The sequence below is a fragment of the Rhea americana genome, unplaced genomic scaffold, assembly GCF_003343005.1.
Source record: "Rhea americana isolate MKP2758 unplaced genomic scaffold, rheAme1 scaffold_152, whole genome shotgun sequence".
NCBI lineage: Eukaryota > Metazoa > Chordata > Aves > Rheiformes > Rheidae > Rhea > Rhea americana.
The window spans coordinates 137,975-159,680 of NW_028185617.1; the positions used below are offsets into that span (position 1 = coordinate 137,975).

Sequence of the window (21,706 nt, forward strand, 5' to 3'; positions counted from 1 at the left end):
GGGCGGGCTGCGGGGAGCCTTGCGCGCCGCTGCGCGAAGTGGGGCGGGCGGCGAATGTTGCCTACCCGCGCCGCTGGTGACAGCTCTGTTACCGCCTGGGCTCGAAGCCGCGTGGAACGGGCTGCCTGCAGCGGACGGTGTGTTTGCCTTAGCTGTGCTCCTCGTGTTGCGAGGGACTTCCTGTTTTCTGTTTTAAGTACGAGATTTAGATTCAGTCTGCATCATTTTAGTTGCAGAGCAGAAAATACGAAGTGATTGCTCAGTAAATTTATACACACACACACACACACACACCTATTATGGTGACTACCATGGGCTGTTTTGCTTGCTACACACTGGTGAGAAGGTGGGGGTAAGTGTTTTGTATTTGATGGAAAGTAAGACCTCAGACTATTTTAAATAGATGGGAACTGATCTGAAAAAATGTCTCTGGAGACTGTGATGCATATGCTTGGGAATAAAGATGTACTAGCATGCATCTTAAATAATAATAAATGATAAAATAAATACTGTACTTACTCTTGCAGAAAGTTTAGAAATGTGCAACCTGTGATTTAGAAAATGGAGGATACGTCAGATAGCTGCAGCAAGGTAGATAAAACTGAAACATCAGATACAGACCAGMCTACTGCATTCCCCCAAAGAGAAGAGTTTGGTGACACTAATGATGCGGACCCAGCAGAGAAATCTTTGCTTTCAGAAAAAGCTACAGACACAGTGCAGTCAAATGAGGAATGTGAGCAGCAGTCCGCTTTGGAGCAGCCAGATCTGGAGGAACAGGAGCGGTCAAGTATAGTGCAGCAGGAACTACCTGCAGAAGGACTAGATAATGGAGAAGAACTGATAGAGAATATTGAGCAAGGTGAATCTGAGACAGATGCCTTGAGCATCACATCATCTGATAATGCATCTCCTGTTATAATTAAAAAATATACTGCTTTACCCGAATTAAGAAATTTAGAAATGGAGGAACAAACATCTCAAAACTTGGTACTGACGGAAGATACAGCAATTGCCACTGTGACAGGTAAAGAATTTGTTGAACCTAACTACTTTAAAAAGATGGGTATTTTTTCAGCTTGACTATGGTTTCTCGCATACTTTYGCCCTTGCAATTCAGTCCAAGTTTGTATATTTTGTGTAGACCTTAAAGTGACTTTTAAAATTGCCATTTAAAATAGTGCCTGAGAAGGTGAGGAATATATTTACCTCAAGTTGTGAAAGCAATTTATGGACTAAAGAATGAGATTTTATAGCGATCCTTGTTTCTGAAAGTGTACATGAGTATGTGTGTGTGTTTTGTACATGTATTTTAAAAATAGCTCATATGAGTACATGAGACAATTTAGACTGGATCATAGCAAACATTTTACCATTTTACATCTCTAGCTGCTCCTGCAATTTACCTGACACCTTTCTATTTTCCATGCCTTCTACCAGTAGTTCCTTAAACACTTCAGTATTTCCTGCATTTTGTTTCTCTCTGTTTTGGGTGTTCTGCATTRCTTCTTTTCAGATCAATGCCTCTTTCTAATGACTTTGGAGGTGAAGGGTAGCATATCCTATTAAGCATGAGAGGGCCCTGACTGAGCCTTCATATTATGGAGCTGCWGATTGTCAACTCCATACCATACCCTTAGCTGGTTTGCATTCAGATGCTCTTATTTTGAGTGGTCAGTAATCACTTCCTAGGAAATACACAAATTAAAAGGAATAGATATCAAATGAATGTCCTGTCCGTAAATCAAAAAGAAGTAACTTTTGAAGCTTCAAGTCTTCTAGTGCAGAATGTTGTCTTTGAATAAGCCCCACAAAGTCAAGTATCACATACAAGAGCGCTTTCATTCAGCCATCTGATCACGTCTAAACTGGAACAGGTTTAGGTCAGATTTTCGAAAAATATTGAGTATATAATTGAATAACTTTGATTTAAAAATCTTTATTTGCAAATACAATAAGTAAATATTTTATGTTTGATATAATATGAATGAYGTTATGTAGTGACAGTATTACATTAGGCATCACTTTAAAAAAAGTGTGTGATAATAATGTGTCAGTTTTTGTGTAAACTCTTCTCAGCTCAAAAATCCATGATTATACTTTATTGCAGTGTTTCAATAAAATCATCTCAAGGTAGGTAAATTTGAAATTGTTATTTATTTGTTTTGAGAAGAACATCAGAAATTAACTTATTTATTTGTTTTTTTAAAAAAGGAAGCGTGATTGAGGGTAATGAAAATGCTGCAGGGACTGGGACAAAGTCTYCTGAAACTATCCAGTCTGGGGTGTTATGTCTTGATCCAGACCATTTTTTTAGGAAAGCAATTCAGCAGGAGTACCACATKCCTGATGTAATAACTGTCAAAGTACAAACAGGTAAATGGTATTTTAAAGTGTGTACTAATACATATTATTTCAGTTTGTTACTTTAAAAAATAATATTTRATCTTCCATTTTAACAGATTTTGATTCATTCCAAGATACATCTGTAAAAGTAGAAAGACCTACCTATCATAAACCATTTCTGGGTGGATTTAAACATAGGATAACTGGAGTGGAATTTCATAATGCAGGTTCACAAACAGTACCCAAAAAACGACCTGACAAAGGGATCAAAGTATTTTGTAGAGAAACACAGGTAATCTGTTTATAGTGTTTCGTTTAGAATGTTTTTGCTAACTGAACAGAATGTCAACATTATTATTTCAAATAGGAATGAAACAATAAATGAGAAATAAGTATGCACTTGAATGTATTTAATTAGTRAATATCATTAGCGTTTGTGATTTTTGTTATAAATAGTTAATTTTACCGCATATTGCAATGATAAAAATCTCTGCATGTTTTGTTATTATTTAACATACATTTTTTTCCAGACCGTTTTTGAAAAAAATAAGCTCCAACAAACAAAAAACACTACRTCCACACAGATGACTAAAATTGGCCTTTATGTGTCAAACATGACTGACAAACTAATAAGACCTGGAAAGTATGTTACAGCAGATGAATATCATAAGCGTAGACTTGAAGCAGTAAGTTTTTACCTGTTTGAAACTGTATCAGTAAAGCCTGCTTAAAGTTTAAAATAGCTACTTAATCTTCGCATTTCTTTTTTGCTGTGATGTGTAGGAGGCATGTGTCAGCTCATTTACAACATTAATAATGTTTTTAGCAACATTTGGGAGTTGTACATTTTTAAATATTAAGAATTCTGAATTTAAATGTAAATTTCTSTATACAACATTAGGGGTTTAAAAGGTAAACTTGTTCCTATGACATTCTCATGATCTCTTTAGCAGAGCCCAAGCTACATGCTTAATGCCATGAGTGACCTCATATAGATAGAGCCTGAGATAGACCTCATTAGATGAACATTTAGGAGACTTGGATTCAACTCCTGAGTGTTTTTTTAATAGGCCTGGTAGGTAACATTTGGCAAACTAGTTCTTTTGCTGGTGTGCAAGCTTTGGCATTAAGGTAGAACCTCCCTGTAGTGGGTAGAACCCACTCTGTGGGTTTTTTGATTGASAGTTTTCTGGGGCTTTGAACCACTTCATGCAGGCTCCCTGTATAGTCAGGGTGCAGAGGTCACCRTGTAGGTGTTCTGTTCTGAATTGCTCTTTGATAACTTTCTATTCAGTGACTGCACATGTAACTTAAGTACTTCTTATCACCATGTTAGACTTTGCACCTGCATCTTAAATATTCTAGTTCTTAATTTGGATGCTTAAAATAGGCAGTCTGAATCTAGCTGTCTGTGCATTGGTTTCCTCAACAGTTGAAGTGGGATAATTGTATTGATGTGGTTGGCAAGGTGCTTTGATATCTCTTGATTAAAAGCTTTCTGTAAGAACTAGATATTCTTAATTACTTGGTTAACATCATCTGACAGCAATAAGCATCTTGTACAAATAGACCTGAATAGGTAAGTGCTTTAGTATGATCATTAGTGCCACTTACTGAAATCATTAATGCTTTAATGTCACTACAGTGTTTTTTTTTCTTTAGTTTTCACTTGAAAATCAAACATTTTGTAAACAGATTCTAAAATACTTCCTCTCATCACCGTGGTCTTGTAAAACCAGGCTCTGCTTTCAGGTTTTAATGTCATCTCTACTGTGAAGTCTTCTGTATTTATTTCTTCATTRTAGAAACAAATACAGGAATAAATCTTGATTGTTGATATGTAGCATTCTAAACTTACTTGTTACAATGTATCTATGTCAAGATGTACAGCACAACACAGAGACATCAGCTTGATATTGATCCAAGTTGATGGATTTGCATAGTGCAGTGTGCTTCCATGTTGAAGTATTAACTGGAACATGCTCAAGAGAAATGTTAGGTTAATATACCTCTAGGACAGTATAACTGTATTAGCACCGTTTAGCTAAACCGCTTGTGGTTCAGATGCTGACTTAGYTGGTGGCAGCTTAGGCCTTGGCATTGTTCTCCCTAGTGTAGTATAGACATTTCTGTAGTCTTTAATAGCCACAGCTTAGGAAGGTKTTTTTGTTTGTTTGTTTGCTTTTTAAGTGCTATCATAACAGCCTTGTTTGTGTCACGTTCGTTATTTGTTTGCAAAAAAAGTACAGTTGATTTCTTGAGTATATGTATTGATCTTTATTTAGAGATTTAGAAAAAAAATTTGCAAGTGTGTATCTAGATTTTCATTCAACTTGTGATTACACAGTTTCATTTGTATGTCTATGACTTCTAGAAGACCAAATCGTGAGCTAAACAGTGTGCACATTAGTAGTAAAATGAGGATCTCTGCCCACAAAGCTGTCAGGAAAAGAATAATAACAGTAAGTGGCAAGAGACAGTTTTTAAGAAGATATTTGAAAAAGAAAAATGAATTTTGTTATTGCAGCTTACAGTTCAATTTTGATATTTTGAACCTACCCGCTGTACCTACTGAGTGCACTCCTGTAGTTACCTAAGAAATAAGCATGCTAGTGCTTAAACTAATGGTATGTGACTGTTTTTGTAACACAAAAATATGTTTGAGTACAAGACAAATTTTAGAAAATGTAGTTGATTAGCTATAAAAATAGTAGGAATAGTGTACTGTTTTATTCATAATTGTTGTTGTGTTTTAAATTGATGATTCTTCTGTATTGTATCACATGTAGGTAATAGTGTTACAGACCTATTTTCGTCGTTGGCATGCTATAAATCTAGTACAAAACCTGAGGGAAAAAAAGAGGTTAAGGCTGGAATGGGAGACACAAGAGGAGTTAAACAAAAAAAAAGAGAAAGAAGAAAAACTAAGAAGTGAGCACAAGCGAAGGTTGAATCCTAAAACAAAAGAAGACTATGAGCTACTTTATCATGCTTTAGAATGTAAGTTTTTCTTAGAGGTGCTCTCAATTCAGCAATACTTTGTTTAAAACAGTATATTTTGTTTAAAAAAAGCTTTCCTGCTTTTATAATTCTGTAGCTTCTTCCTTGAATGTTTTTGACTTACAGTGGAATTTCATTTTTAAATAATCATTTAATGTTCATATATTTCTTGAAGCCTTGTAAGCTTGTTAGGAAATAATCAGCTTATAGAGTAATGCTGATAGTTGGGCTATTTGRCAGTTGTATTACTTTCTTCAGTCATCTCTAGTGTTAAGGCCAGTTAGAAGAGAAGGACCTTTTTTATTTTTTAAGAGTAATAACATTAAAAGAACTCTGACATATCTAAGTAGTTGAAAATAATGCTGTAAAAAATGATAAGGTCCATCATTCATAATTTATTATATACTGTTCATATAGTGGATTCAGTTCTTACCCACAATTTTACAAAAGATAACTGAGGCTCTTTTGTCTGTGTTCTTTACTACTTTTTTTTTCCCTCTATTTCGTAGTTCACTAAACTGTGGTCAGTCCTACAGGCCATTCTCAAAGACTTACTTCTCTTAGTGGAGTGAAATGTGTATAATACCGAAAAGCACCTCTGACCTTTGCTGGCAAAGTAAAATAAATACTGCAGATCATAGAATCAGTAAGRTTGGAAGGGACCTCTGGAGATCATCTAGTCCAACCTCCCTACTCAGCAGGGTCACCCAGAGCATGTTAGACAGGGTTGAATCCAGACAGGCATTGAAGATCTCCAGACAAGGAGACTCCACAACCTCTCTGGGCAGCCTGTGCCAGTGCTCTGTCACTCTCACARTGAAGAAATTCCCCCTCACGTTCAGGYRGAACTTCCYGTGCTTCAATTTCTGCCCATTGCCTCTTGTCCTGTCACAYRGGACAACTGAAAAGAGTTTGTCCCCRTCCCCTTGACACCCTCCCTTCAGGTACTTATAGATATTGATGAGATCCCCCCTCAGTCTTCTCTTCCCCAGGCTGAAGAGGCCCAGCTCTYGCAGMCGTTCCTCATAGGGCAGATGCTCCAGCCCTCTGATCATCTTTGTAGCCCTATGCTGGACTCTCTCCAGTAGCTCCATGTCTTTCTTGTACTGGGRAGCCCAGAACTGGACACAGTAGCCTCCCCAGGGCTGAGTAGAGGGCCAGGATCACCTTCCTCCACCAGCTGGCAACACTCTTCCCAATGCACCCCAGGAGACCACTGGCCTTCTTGGCCACAAGGGCACATTGCTGGCTCATGGTCAACCTGTCATCCACCAGCACTCCCAGGTCCTTCTCTGCAGAGCTGCTCTCCAGCAGGTCAGCCCCCAGCTTGTACYGGTGCCTAGGGTTATTTTTCCCTACRTGCARGACTCTGCACTTGCCCTTGTTGAACCTCAGGAGGTTCCTGTCCGCCCAACCCTCCAGCCTGTCCAGGTCTCTCTGAATGGCAGCACAGCCCTCAGGTGTGTCAGCCACTCCTCCCAGCTTGGCGTCATCAGCAAACTTGTCCCCTCATCCAGGTCATTGATGAAGAACTTGAACAGGATGAGAGCCAGGACTGAGCCCTGGGGGACGCCACTAGCCACAGGCCTCCAACTGGACTCCACACCACTGATGACGACCCTCTGAGCTCTGCCTTTCACCCAGTTCTCAATCCACCTCGCTGTCCACTTGTCTAACCCACACTTCCTGYGCTTCTCTAGGAGGATGTTATGGGAGACAGCATCAAAAGCCTTGCTGAAGTCAAGGTACACAACGTCCACTGCTCTCCCCTCATCTGCCCAGCCAGTCATTCCATCAGAGAAGGCTATCAGATAGGTTAAGCAGGATTTCCCCTTGGTGAATCCTTGCTGGCTACTCCTGATCACCTTCTTTTCCTCCATATGCCTGGAGATGACATCCAGAAGGAGCTGTCTCATCACCTTCCAGGGATGGAGGTGAGGCTGACCGGCCTAGAGTTGCCTGGGTCCTCCTTCTTGCCCTTCGTGAAGACTGGAGTGACACTGGCTTTCTTCCAGTCCTCAGGCACCTTTCCAGTTCTCCAGGACCTTTCAAAGATGATAGAGAGTGACCTGGCAACAACATCCACCAGCTCCCTCAGGACCCGTGGGAGCATCCCATCCGGGGTCATGGATTTGTCGATGTCTAGCCTGCCCAGAAGGTCTCTAATGCTAGCCTCCTCAACCAAAGGAAAGTCTTCCCTTCTCCAGACTTTCTCCCTCACGTCCAGGCTGCAGGAATCATGAGGGCTGCCCTCAGCAGTGAGGAYTGMAGCAAARRAGGCATTCAGTAATTCTGCCTTCTCTGTATCCCTTGTCACCAGGGCYCCTGCCCCATTCAGTAGCRGGCCCACRTTTTCCCTRGTCCTCCTCTTGCTGCTGATGTMTTKGAAGAAGCCCTTCCTGTTGTCCTTRACATCCCCTGCCARACTCAATTCCARCTGGGCCTTASCCTTCCTTGCCGCATCTCCACATACCGTGACTGCATTCCTATAATTCTCCCAAGTAGCCTGTCCCCTCTTCCACAGTCTGTGTACTTTCTTCTTCTGTCTGTATTTGGCCARGAGCTCCTTGCTCACCCGTGCAGGTCTCCTGCCCCTTTTGCTGCACTTCTTACTCATAGGGRYGCACYGCTCTTGAGCTTGRAGGAAGTGATGCTTGAATACTAGCCAGGTCTCCTGGATCCCCCTTCCCTCTAGGGCCTTAACCCATGAGACTCCACCAATTAGGTCTCTGTAGAGCCCAAAGTCCGCTSTCCTGAAGTCCAGGGTTGCAATCCTGCTTGTTGCCTTAGTTCTTTCCTGCCAGATCCTGAACTCCACCATCTCGTGGTCACTGCAGCCAAGGCTGCCCCCAACCTTCACATCTCTAGCCAGTCCCTCTCTGTTGGTAAGGACAAGGTCCAGCAGGACACCCTTCCTCGCAGGCTCCTCCACCATTTGTGACAAGAAGTTATCCCCAATGCATTGCAGGAGCCTCCTGGACTGTTTGTGCCTTGCTGTGTTGTCCCTCCAGCAGATRTCAGGGTGRTTGAAGTCCCYCATGAGAACCAGGGCCTGTGATTGTGAGGCTGCCTCCAGCTGTCTATAGAAGRCCTCATCAACTTTCTCTTCCTGGTCAGGTGGCCTGTAGTAGACACCCACAAGTGTCCCCCATGTTGGCCTGCCCTTTGATCTTTACCCATAAGCTCTCAACTACCTCCTCCTCCTCCCTGCCTAGGCAGAGSTCGATGCATTCCAGTTGCTCTCTCACGTAAAGAGCARCTCCACCACCTCGCTGTCCTGGCCTGTCTCTCCTAAAAAGCACATAGCCATCCATGGCAGCGTTAATTGGCATAAGAGCTTAYAGGAGACTGGCATCTCAAATAAAACAAAAAACAATATAATCCTTTTTGGAAAAGCAAAAATGAAAATGAGTAGAAAGCAATGGACTTACACCAGCAACTGTTCTTTTAAAATGTCTCTGTTAAGCAAGGTACTTGCATTGTGACTTGTAACAGAGCATGTTACCTAAGGCAGCAGTGCTTGTTTAAAGCAGTTGTTACTATACTTCTGTTGGAGATTACTGTGCCTGTTGCATAGCTGGCAGAGTGGATCACCTGCTTCATTACACGGACTGTTAAAGCTGTTTTTYCCATGGTAAACTGACTATAAATTTGGTGGTGTGTGCTGGGGTGGAGATAGCAGTTTCTCACTGAGAGGCCTTAGGATCGTCATTCAGGAATTCCCAAGCTATATCCTAATCTTTTAATTTTGTTGCATTTTCTGTGTGGCCTTGAATAAATCACTTCAAGTGTTAGAAATTATAAATAACTTAAAAGTAGTGCTCTTCTTTATGAGAAATATAAACATTTTTATTGGCTTGAACTTCTGTGTTTTGGAATARTCTCTTCATGAGGTTTACTTTTTTCTCTTTTTTTTCCTTTTCTGTTTCTCTCCTCTCTCTCCTCTCTCTCTTCTCTCTTTTTCTTTCCTGTGTGCTTTTTTCRTTTTTCTTTGAGAGATGTCTGGCTTTTCACTTCTTAAGAATCTAATTCTTTTGCAAATGTATCTGATTAGGTAATCAAAAGCCAGCATACTCAGATCACCATTTTTTCCTCTCTATTTGTTGCAAGTCCTATTGTTTGGAATCAAATTTCTTCCAGTGTTTTGTTTAGGAAACTCTTCTCTGGTTAATGTTCTGTTGACTACGTGATCCACTTTCGTGTGTGTGTGTGTGTGTGTGTGTGTGTGTGTGTGTGTGTGTTTAGAATCTTATCTGAAGTAGAAACAACAAAGCTCACAGCTGAACTTGTGAATGAACCTGACATTCCTGATATTTTTAATTTGAAACTTGTGGTTTTATAAATGTTTCTTTTGCTTAGTTAAATACCATTGGATTCATGAATTCATGAATTCCTTTGCATGTTCAGAAATTTATTATCTAGGTGACAACYTGAGAAGCATGTGCCAGCTCAAAAGATGAGAAAGAACAAACTCCAGTGTTTGAAATCTTTTTCACATTTTGTTGTAAATAATGATCTGATATCAATCGTTGTTTTTCTTTGCTGTAGTTGACCAKTTGCTTCTCTATAGGGACATTTGTAGTCACACTCATTATTATAATGGAGCTTAGTGATTCTATGAACTTTTTTTTTCTACCTGCAGCTGAAAACTGCTTTTACATTCTTATAGTGTCAACAGTCTACACAAGCTAAATCACTGTGACGTTAATAGAATGAGATTATTGTCCTCTAGAGAGCTGTGAAGGGTATTACTGCTGACCGCAACGGGGGATATTATTACGGGTTCAGCTAGTACAAGCGCAAAACTTGCCTGTTGACTGTATGGTGTAAATGAGATATATCTGTACATTCAAAGTGTCTGCATCTAGAGATATTMATTATTTATTTTTAAAAGCATCAACTCTTTTATTTATATGCTTCATAAAAACTGGAATAAAAAATATAATGAATAAAATCTGCATGCCTGTAAAGCACAATCTAAGATGAATATTTCTAACCTGATTGTACATATATGGTCAATCAAGATGAATATGACGAATATTGATGATAATTGTGTTTGAGAGCTCTTCATTTGTGTAAGTATAAAATTGCTTACTGTATTTATTAACTTTGCCTTTGAAATTGCTGCCCCCTTCAGGCATATAAAGCTTCATGTAAATCCATGCTATGCAGTGCTACTGTTTGCTAAACTGTTTTTATTTGAAAATATCTTGAGGTACTCAGAACTTGTCAGATAGCAGTCATATTAATACCAAAGCTTGAAAAGCCTTCAGGAAATGAACTGAAATACTTTAAAATGGAAAACATAAGGTATTGCAGATAAGAAAACCACAGACAGAAAACAAACGTTTCCCCCTCTAACTCTCCCCTGCCCTACCCTGTTCTTTCCTGATACAGGATATTAGAGATTTTTGCAGAAATGTACATTTCATACAGTTTGTTTTCTCTACACAGTGCTTTGTTTTTGTGTAACTGTTCAGAAACAATAATGACACTTTGAGATAAGATTCAGGAATGTAAAAGTTTTAGATCTTACAAAATCCCTTCTCACACTTCCCCCCAGTCCCTCCTAAGGAAAAGAAACTCTCAATGCATTGAAATGAAATAGAGCTCTCAAAGACAAGAATTGTAATATTGTATGCAAAGAAAAATACTACTCAATAAACACAATTGTTTTATCTGTTATAATCAAGAAATGAGTAGTACGAAATAAATGCTAAAACATCTGTATGTTTTTAGCATTAAGTAGCTTAAATATGTAAGTGCAGCAGATACCCATGGTTTGGTGATTTGACCATAACAGTCAGAGTGCTAGATTCTTAACAGCACGTACTGATTCATGTGCTGCTGATGTTATTATTGTATGGTTTGCATGTCTTGCACTTTCCTTCACTTGAAGGGCTTAGTAGTAGAAGAAAAAAGGGAGAGTAAAGCCGACTGTCTTAACGGTTAACACACGTGAACTCCATCCATCTTAAATGCCAAAAGAAACACTCAGTTTCTTGACTCAGAATCACTGAAACACTCAGTTTATGACCTTGAATGCTAACATTGACTGTCTAAACTTAGACTAAGTTTTATCTTGATTTTAGATGACTTCAGGCTTCTTGAGATTTTACTACTCTATGCAGGGGAAAACAGTAGTATTCTAAGCACTGAATACTTGTGGTACTACAATAAGATACTGTTCTTAATTAGTTGAGATCTTCATGGTATCTTTCCTTGCATCTTTGTTAGCTATCATTTTTAGCTATCTTYAGGAGCATAATTGTATATACCCTTTAGAACAATTTAAAACTCAAACAGCTGTTTCTGATGCAAAATCATGAAGAAATCATTTCATCACACATCTCCAAGAACTAAATTCTTCCATCTCACATACAGAGTTCATTTTTTTCTCATAAAGTATCTCTTAGGTTGCAGCATGGTTTGACAGTTTATGCTGATGTATACAAACACATACTCACTCACAAGTTGTCTGTATATTGCAAATTTAATTTCTGTTACTTTGTGTGTCTTGAGAATACGTATAACAATCTCCTAACATGCAAACTGGCTTTTAATTAATATAAAAAATAAACTATATTATTTCTTAAATATGAAAGTAGATATTTYACTTGAAAATACCTTCTTGAAAAAAAATACTCAAAATATTTTTATCTATAGTGTGGAGGCAGGAGGAGATTGAACGGATTAACAGAACTCTTACTGGAACTGAAAGAAAGGCAGCCCTTTGTGGACTTCTAGAGCAAGAGGCACAGCTGATTGCTTCCATTGGGAGATACAAAGTAGATGCAGATGAGGAGAATCGACAAAAAGCAGTACTACGCTTTCTGGATAAGGTCAGTGAAGTAATTTTAGGCTGAACATAAACAAAGAACAGGAATATAACAGACACCTGCCAACTCTCTGACAAAAGTCTCTCTTTTAGCTTTATCGGTTAATCATGTGAATGCAAAATTTATCTGTAGTTTAATTGTCTTGGTTTTAGTCATGTCAATATGACTCAATGATTTATTTTTCTAAGCTGAAAATTTTCTGTCTGTGACAGATTATTGAAGGAAGGTAAGAACAAGTACATCATTAAGGCTGTCATCTGATTTTAACATAGACGCAACTAGTTACATACTTAATATAAAAATTATCACCAAGTGGATAATTTTACATTATGTAACTATTGTGCATGAAAGAATTGATTCTAGTGGCACTGTTGTCAGCGTTAAAGGGTCAAATTCTAACAGAATTCCTAATTGCTAGTTTGATGGTATAAAGCATCACGATAATACTTACCATTACACATTTTGTATTATGTGAATTATAATGATGTAGGAATCCATGCATGAAACATTAACTATGTTCATTCTTAATCTATTTTTTAAACTTTAAAAAGCTGCTAATTAGCTTCTCTTTCAAAACTATCCAGTTTCACTATTCAAAACTAAATGACTAGATAATCTTACCTGCAGATGTGTTCTATTCATTGCTCTGTATACTGAAAAGTTTGCTATTGGATTTTGACTTTTGWTGCAAACACTTAAGCATGCCATTAAATGCTTGTAAAATTAAATTTTAGCTCTGAAGAATATATTGATATTTCCTGCTGTTCTCCACAAAATGTTATGATACAGGAACTAGATTCATCATTTATTCCCCCATTCAGCATAGGGGGTCATAGGTCATCATATGTGTCTCTTAAAAAGAAGTACTTCTGTGTGTTCCTGTACAGGATAGAAAGTCAAGAGGGCATTGGCTAAATCTTGCCTTATGAAACAAAGGGACTAAATTGACTGGTTTCAGTTAAGCTAGAACTTTAGCCCGAAACTTTATTCTTTTATGATTTGAGGGATGAAAGTGTATTTTAGTTTTTCATCTATAAAAACAAAGATGAGAATACATTTATATAAAGATGATTTAGAATCACATTTAAGTTTAAAAGTGAAATATCTTAAAAACTCCTTAGTTTTCATAGCTGGAAAAAATAAAAGTCCAAATAACTGGCAAGCACTCTGGCAGCTCTTTGTTGCTGTGGTATCCCCTTAAAATTCGTCAGAGGTATTCTAAATAGTRTTCTCTGGAATTTGGTTTAAATGAGGAATGGATTTTTTTGGCATGAATTACACGAAGGCMGTGAAGGCTGTTAAGCTTCCTTCAATCTAAGATGAGGAGAAAGCTATTAAGGGAGGGAAGATATTTAAAAGAACTTCACCAAAATGAAGAAATAAGAAAGGAAAAGATGTAAATATTTACATGAAATAYAATAGTGACATACTGGGGATGCAGGCAGTAAGAAGAAAAATAAGAAAAAAATGTAATTTTTTCTCTGAAAATATTTTGCATAATGTTTGCTTTAGGCTGTACATACATATTGCCATAAACCTAAGTTACACTAATACAGCCTGTCAGATAAGTACTTCAGCAGTACAGGATATAGAACATAGGTATACTTAATTCTTTGCTATTATTCTTTGCTATTATGTACATTTTAATATTAAAATTAAAAAATAATTCTTTGTTGTCTCAACTGCAGAATTAAGTATTAAAAAGCTACCAGTAGTCATCAGCAGACAAAATGAATTTCTCACTCATGTCAGTCAATGGCAGTCTTTTCTGAGATCTGAATCCACATCTAGCAGGGCAACTGTACAAAAATGTTTTCAGTTGCATTTTTGTAATTTAGTTAACCTATATTTTCACAAGATATCACAAGTTTGCTGGTCACAGACTGTGTCTCCTATCCTCRCCTTCTTGCTCAAGAGAGAACTAGGGGGAAGATCCCCAAGGAAATAAGTATCCTAGATTCTGCATCTCTGTTCATAAGATGATTTCTAGTTTTTATTAAAGACTTTAATGTAAAATACAGAAGTAGTCCTTTTAAATAGAAATAACATTGCATGATATCTACTTGGATAGCCAGTTGCCTCTGATTGCATCCATCTGTGAAATAATTATGAAATTTCTGCTACAGCGGAACTTTTTTTGAATRTTTGAATTTTTTCATTTAGAATTTTTAATGATAAAAAGTAAAAATGACAATTTTTTGTCCAACAAATATTTTTATTCATTCTTTTTAATTTTGATGTATGGGAATTGCTCATCAAAAACWAATTTGATTAAAATCTACAACCTTTCTTCATTACAAACAAAGTACTTGATCTGAAATGCTGTTGAATTCTGTTGAAATGGAACTGTTACTGCGTTTATTAGTGTAATGTGATTGTATTCTATTTACTATTTTAAAGAGTGTAGAAAACGAGGAATCTCTTATGTTAAATGTTTGCTTCTACTTTTTAATATCTATTCCATCAGAACAAAAAAAGGAAAACGTGATTTTTTGAGATACACTATTTCTTCTCCAGCAGTTTGTAGAAGCCTAGGACTCTCTAAATCAAATATTTCTCTCTTGAATGCATCTCTGTCTTTATTTTTCCTTTAAAGGGCTGTTTTTCAATATCACGTGATTTAGATTACTTCCAGTATGTAGTCTCCGTGATGTATGATTTTCAGGAGTCTAGGAAWTGGAATCAAAATCTTCAGTGCCAGAAATTCTAATGGTAGTTGATGGCTGAAGAGTCCAAGATACATGGGAAGGAAGAGATGATATCTCTTTCCCAACAGCATGGCATATTTCTGGAGCACTTACTAATAATTTATTTATTTATATTTTAAACTATAATTCCCTTCTTTCCAACTTTTAATATGTACCCTAACCATGTATGTGTGTTTTAGGATGTTTGCTACTGATCATACATGCATTACATTCCAAGCATTTTTTTATGTTGAGCTCATTCTTCTGCCTCTGTATTTTAAAGGGGAAAAACTTGATTATATTCTCTTTTAAGCAGCCAATAGATTTTMTTTTAAATAAATTTCTGTATAATTATTAACTATTACTCAAGAGTTCATAGCTTTCATAGCTCTCATGCTCCATTCTATTTCTGCACCCATCCTATGGATTTTTTTCATCTTCATTTCTTAACTTTTTTTCTGTGTCCATGCTCTTGCATTTCCTCTGGTGCTTTTTTCTGCTTTCCTGTGCTGTCAACAGAGTACAATTATAGCACTCTTGCTCTCTGGAGCAGTACAGATAACATGATTATTGTAAATTCCGTACCACTGCCAACAGACTGAAAAGCAGGAAAGACCTGGAGAAAAAAAAATCTAAAGGTTTAAATTTCTTACATCGATCTTGAATGCATGATAATAGTCCTGAAATCAGAGAATTTGAGGTTTTCTGAAACAGTGGAAAACTTTGTTTTCATATTGATAAGACTTGAATATTTTTTAAGTAAAATGCTGCATCTTTTCTTTTTTTTTTCTTCTATGATACCCACTTATGATGAGATAGTGAGGAAAAAATACAGAAATGACAGATACAATATCATGATTTGAATTCGCTAAGTATGACCATAATTTAATTAGTCTATGTTACTGCTTTTCAGCAGTATGTAAAATTAAGACCTCTTAGATATCTTATTTATGGGTTATGTAAATTTATYAAAGGAAACTAGCTTTAATATCCATTTACTCGTGGGTAAGCTTTGCCCATTGACTGTCTAACATGAGCAAATGACTTTTCAGTTTTGTAATAAATGATTTTTTTTGAGGAGGAACAAATATAGATAATGAATATAAGTACCCTCTAGAAACTTCAAGAAATTTAAGATGTAACATGTGAAATTCTGAATGATTTTTGCCTGTCTACTGTTTAAAAAAAGGGGCACAGGTGAGTTACAAATTATATAGCTATTACATTTTTTAAAAGATTTCTAGTGCTGTACAGATGTAATGAGACAAAGTCATGAAGACATAATAGAATACATCCTTCCTTATGGCAGAGAGAAAATTGACTCTYTATTTTATCTTTTTATCCATTGCTGGATCTCTGACCTCTGATTAACATATCTCATTTAATTATAGTTCCACGTTCTATGATAATGTAATAATCAATTAATATTTACCATGTAACTTTCAGGTATTCAGCATTAAATCCTCTTTCCAATTGTTGTCTGTCTTTTGCATACCTAGTTTTATAATATATTTCTTAAAATAGAGATTTCTACATTTTTCTTTATTATAGACTAATTATAGCTTTTCTAAATTTCTAATATTCCAGACAACTTCTCATTTTGTATAGAAGTTAATGATGTGCAAAAAGAGAAGTGAGGTAGTAGGCATGTGCTATGTAGTAAGCTTGCAAACAAGGAACTAGCTGAAGTGTCTAATAAGCTGTAAACTCAAACCATACCTTAGCCAGCTTTAACTAAGTTTAGGCATTTTATCCATCTCTATGGCTAACATATCTCAAATCAAACAGCTTCATGAATTTACTTCATACCACTGTAGGCTTTAAGGACTTATGTTTACAGTCTTTACAAAGGCAGTAGTCCCATTGAATTAAGTGATAGTTTAATGATTAATGGCTCCAAGATGAAATAGTGAACACTGTTACTAAGGTCATTTTTAAGCAGAACATATCCCTGTAGGAGAATATTATTTATTTTTAATAAATGATAAGCCAAAATTTTCATGACCTGAAATTTTAAATATAATATAATGCTATATATAATACAATATAATGCTTGCTCTGGTAGAAAAAGTACTGTAGAAATATCAAAAGTAGAACTGGCCTTTCTTATTAGCCAAGCATTAGAGTTAAGTCCTTGTTTGCTCTGGTGAAACTTGGTGTAACATAATGCACTTGTTCAGCTGGTGATCACATTACAGTAACTCAGAGTGATACAAATTATTTCTGAAGTGTGCACAGCCTAAGAGTTGGAAAGCATTTGATGGAAAAATCACTGAAATGGATACACAGTACACACTCCGTGCCAGAGAACTACTKGAAATCTACCGCAGCATTAGCATGAATGAAATCCCGAAAGATGAGAGAATAGATGTACTGTTAACACTCAGATGTACAGTGAAGGTATGTTTTGTTTTTCTGTTTGTTGTTGCACAAGAAAGTTGAAGCTGTACTTTCTATAGCCAGAGGTACCGTCACTTAATTATGTTAACATATAAGCAGTGCTTCTCCTGGCAAACAGATACCAGAATGATCAATTGRCAGCAAGTGAGAAAGCCTAGCATACCAGCTGGCATGAGAGAGTATCTGTTACATGCCAGATATGYTCTAAATTCATGTTGCACTTCATGTGATGTGCACTGATTTTTTTCTTCAAGTTGTGTTAAAATTATAACCCCATTGTTTTAACCTTTTTTGAGTATTGATATATAATAATTTCAATATAAAGTTTAATTTAATATCCACTACAACTTAATAAAAATTATGACAGAGATTTTAATGACTATTTTTTTTTGTTATTTTTCTCAACACTTTGAAATGTTGAGAAAACCTTTTAGACCTCAGTGGTTTGTTTTGTCAGTGTTACAGCTGGCAAGTACTGATGCCCTCTACCATGCCACACACTCCCCTACCTCTACTGTTACTACTAACATTCCTGTGAAATAGTAGCTGGTAGCGTATCTTCTAATGTTTTGTTTTTGTTTTTTATTCATGTACAAAAATAAGAATATGATGAGATTTAAAATACTTTCAGGATGCTGTTGGCATCAAAATAAAATAGAATGCTGCTTCCTAGTCTAATTGAAACACGTGAATACCTGGCTGTTGGTTTTGGTAATACTTTAGTAATAATTCAATYTAAAGTCAGTACAACAATGGGAATGTTGCTAGTTAATGAACTTTTACCCTTCTTGATAAAAGTGAACATTATTACAGTGAGCAAATTTTGGAATTTCTATAAATTAGTATTCTATTTTAAGTAAAGAAACATTGAGCTCATTGTCATTTTTCTGTCATCACCTGTCTCTGGAGAATCTCTCTATAAGCATTTGAAATATGGAAGCCATTCATTCACAAACATAATCATGAAGTCTCTCATGGGTATTATTTTTTCTTTCTTTTTTTCTTTCTTTTTTTTTTTTTTTTTACTACCTGCTATGTATATACGTTACACCTCCTATTGCATACCCAGCTGAAGCTCCTTAGGGAGATACTTCTGGAGCTACTGGAGTCTGAAAATTTTGCATGTGCCCTGTATCTCATCTCAGATACTGAGCCTTCTTTAGTGCCTCCAGACTGGCTTGTGTTTTGTTCACTTTTCTATGGTGATTTTTGTTTTCAGAGTTTAAAAAAGTGATTTTTTTTTAATGGAAGCATTAAATGACACATTTACAATGTGATGACAGGAAAATCATTAGTAAGTTCTGGTTCCTTAGATGTTTAATATTGCTTCTCCAAGAGGACTGGAACTATTTAGAAAAATGTATCAATTCATAAGGTAATAAGATCCTGTTTTTATTAGACTAGATAGAATAGCCACATATGAAATTTCAGTAGAAGTCTAAAATTATCCTGTTTTGGACATGAAGTGTAACATTTCTAAGAAACTAAGGAGTCTTTTTGCTGTGTGTGTTTTGGGTTTTTTGTTTGTGAACATAGAGAGGTATGAAAGATGAATGGCATAGAATCCATAGTTTTTTTTGTATCTGTGTTAGATTTGGGGAGGGGATTATGATTTCTTATTGAYGTTCTTTTTTCTTTTTTTCTTTTTTTCTTTTTCTTTSTATACTTTCAGGAACATCAATGTAAATTAACACAGGAAATAGTGGAATTAATTGACAGGGAAGTCGATCTTATCTTGAGAGACGTGAAAGAATGCAACTTAGAAGGACTGAGGAAAAGAATTTGTACATTATTTCTACAGTATATTAAAACTCCAAACTTTAACCCTGAAGTTGCTAAAATACTTAAGGTATTATTCCTATTATGCAGTCTGTCAAAGGAACCAGCAAGCTAAAGCTAGAGAAGGGGAATAGGAAGCAGTCAATGCTTTTTAATTTTACTTCCTATAAGTTTTTCTGTAGAATTGTAGAAAGAGTTCTTCAAGAAGTAAAATGTTGAAAGAACACAGTTCTTGCACAGAGACCTACTTGTTTAGGGAGCATGTGGCATAGACATGGTTATAAGAACCTGACAAATGGCTGTCCCCTGTGGTAGTGCTAACGGAGCCCAGGAACTGTAGGTATGAAATAGCAAATTTGAGAATTATAAATGGATAGGGCTTACAAGGTGTAACAGTAAACTGCAAGGTGTGAGCCAATAGAGAGATTTAATTAAAGTGATATAATCAAAAAGCAACAMTTTTGTTTTTCCCTGTTGGAAGGAGGGCAGCACCCCATGAGTTCAGAGATGAGAGTTCATTGCCGTTGTTAGTGATATGTAATGAACTTACACCTAAGCAGGTGGTGTTGTTACAAGCTTCTATTGTGCAGCCCATTGCTACCTCATGAAAAGCAGACGTGGGTAGGAGGTAGAGATAGTAGTGGACAACTCTTTAAAATTACATGGGTTTTTCTCTTGTCTGACTACAAACAGCAGGAAAAATATGATTTGCTATGGCTGCTTTAGGCATCATTATTCTGCATTCGTAAGCAGAGGATTCCTCTTACTGTGTTTGGCGTCTCAGGAATAGAGGCATAGTAAGTGATAGCGGGATTTGGAACCAACCAACAATTATTTTATATTACCTGGATTTAGGTACAGTGTGACGTAGCTGAGTCGCARTGGAGACTTTGTCTTCTGTATCTGTTGACTAACTGCACCTTAAATTTAGGGTTGAATTGCACCTATATCTGTATTTGAATCCAGTAACCTTCTACAAACCATCTGTACTGACAAAAAAATTTAAAAAATGGCAGTTTATTGACAGACAGCAAGGGGACAGCAGCTCCAGGGCACTTTCAGAAAGGGCAARTGACCACAATGGGTGGCTGAATTGTCAGACTGACCATTAATGGTGCGGGCCCTCCTCACAGGCTACTTTGTATTCCCCACAGACTCCATGAAGCAAGAGGAGAGTGAGGAGGTTATTACCGGGTTTAGGTTATTACCTTCCCCTCWTTTTTTGTGACATGCTGCTACTGTTTTTACATTCTTATGCCCAAATATCAATATTCCCATAATCTCAGTGTTTCAWTTTTGATATAAAGGACTGATTCTAAATGAAAAATTAAATACTGAAAAATTACTTTCTGTTTTCTCTATATTGTTATCTTTTCAAAGTGGCTGATTATCTGCATACATAAAAGTGCCAGCAGCAGCATTGGATCCTAATGTTTGAGGTCTTTATATAGTTCAGGAATAAGGGGACTGATTTATCTAACTGTTTTTGACAAGTACAATAAGAAGCTAGAATAGCTTTTAGTCTTTTATTAAAAAAAWCTATTAGATACTTTAAAATTAATATTGATAACTTTAAAATATTAGACTATTTGGAAAAATATATGTAAAATGTGTTSCTGATGCTCTTAGGGTTACACACTAGTAATGGCCAGATACTCTGTGATAAATTCACCTTTTCTTTTTTTTAAAATCTTTTAGGTTCCACCAGATCCCTTAAAGTTTTATAAAAACGTTAACTTCTGTCGTAGCTGCAAAAATTACTTGCCATCTACTGAGTTCTCTGTTCCTGCTAATTCACGCACCATTGGCAGATGTCGTTTATGTTGTAAGATCGATAATGAGGCTCGGCAGCGAGAAGCGTTTTTGAAGTACAGACTTATACTAAAAAATCTCAGAGAGTCTGAAGCTGATTATCAGGATGACGCTAAAATTGTTTACTTGGTTCAGGTACTGTCTGAAAGAACATTGCTAGTAATGAAAACTAGTGGCTTTGACTATAATTTTTCTTTTATTTTGTGTATGTTCTTCATAAGAAGAGAGATCACCTAAAAGGTACAAAACCTTCATGTGAGATGCTATGCTCCATACCATAAAGAAATTCTTAAGTTCTGGAAGTATAGCCATACTTCCAGAAGTGATTACAAGCAATGCAGTAGAAGAAAGTAAAAGTCTAGCTGACAAGTCAGAGAATCAGATGGTAAAAATTCTTCTTCTGCTTCTGCAGTAGCCATCCTATTGCTTAAAAATACTGGCATCATCATTRAAGCAACAGTAATGTTTTCATAGCTATAATACCATTCAAGAGATATTACTTTAGTGCATTTATARACCATTGGTAAGAATTTGTTTTAGTAAAGAGACTACATTGTTTTATGTTTTCAGAAGGCAAAAATGAAGAAGCTGAGATTTTGACATTTTTGTTCAATGTTAGTAGAATATTTGTATGTTTGCTGATTCTGGTRTTTTGCATTCATTAGGAGTGAGAGTCATTAAGTATTTTAATTGTCTAAATCATTTACCATCATCTGTATTCATCTGTAATCTTATGCATTGTTACGAAGTAGCTAATGTTTCTTAATAATCATTACTGGAACAACATCTCAGTTCAAAGAACTTCTTGCCTCTATCTTCAGCAAATTTTCTTTAGTTCTCTTT

General features: G+C 36.4%; 1 protein-coding gene across 3 annotated transcripts in view; it reads left to right on the forward strand.

Annotated features, from left to right (window-relative positions):
- The first annotated feature begins 6 nt into the window (after window positions 1–6).
- The window catches only part of IQUB (IQ motif and ubiquitin domain containing), a 28,131-nt gene continuing 6,431 nt past the window's right edge, over window positions 7–21,706 (forward strand). For 2 of the 3 annotated variants that reach the window (XM_085299709.1, XM_085299710.1), the window contains exons 1-10: window positions 7–137; window positions 528–1,027; window positions 2,215–2,376; window positions 2,463–2,638; window positions 2,877–3,032; window positions 5,136–5,346; window positions 12,013–12,188; window positions 17,102–17,272; window positions 18,945–19,121; window positions 20,750–20,998. In XM_085299709.1, the coding sequence (XP_085155835.1) occupies window positions 562–1,027; window positions 2,215–2,376; window positions 2,463–2,638; window positions 2,877–3,032; window positions 5,136–5,346; window positions 12,013–12,188; window positions 17,102–17,272; window positions 18,945–19,121; window positions 20,750–20,998 (1,944 nt within the window). In that variant the 5' untranslated portion in view covers window positions 7–137; window positions 528–561. The remainder of the gene's footprint in view (window positions 138–527; window positions 1,028–2,214; window positions 2,377–2,462; window positions 2,639–2,876; window positions 3,033–5,135; window positions 5,347–12,012; window positions 12,189–17,101; window positions 17,273–18,944; window positions 19,122–20,749; window positions 20,999–21,706) is intronic. The other variant, XM_085299711.1, reaches the window with a different exon arrangement.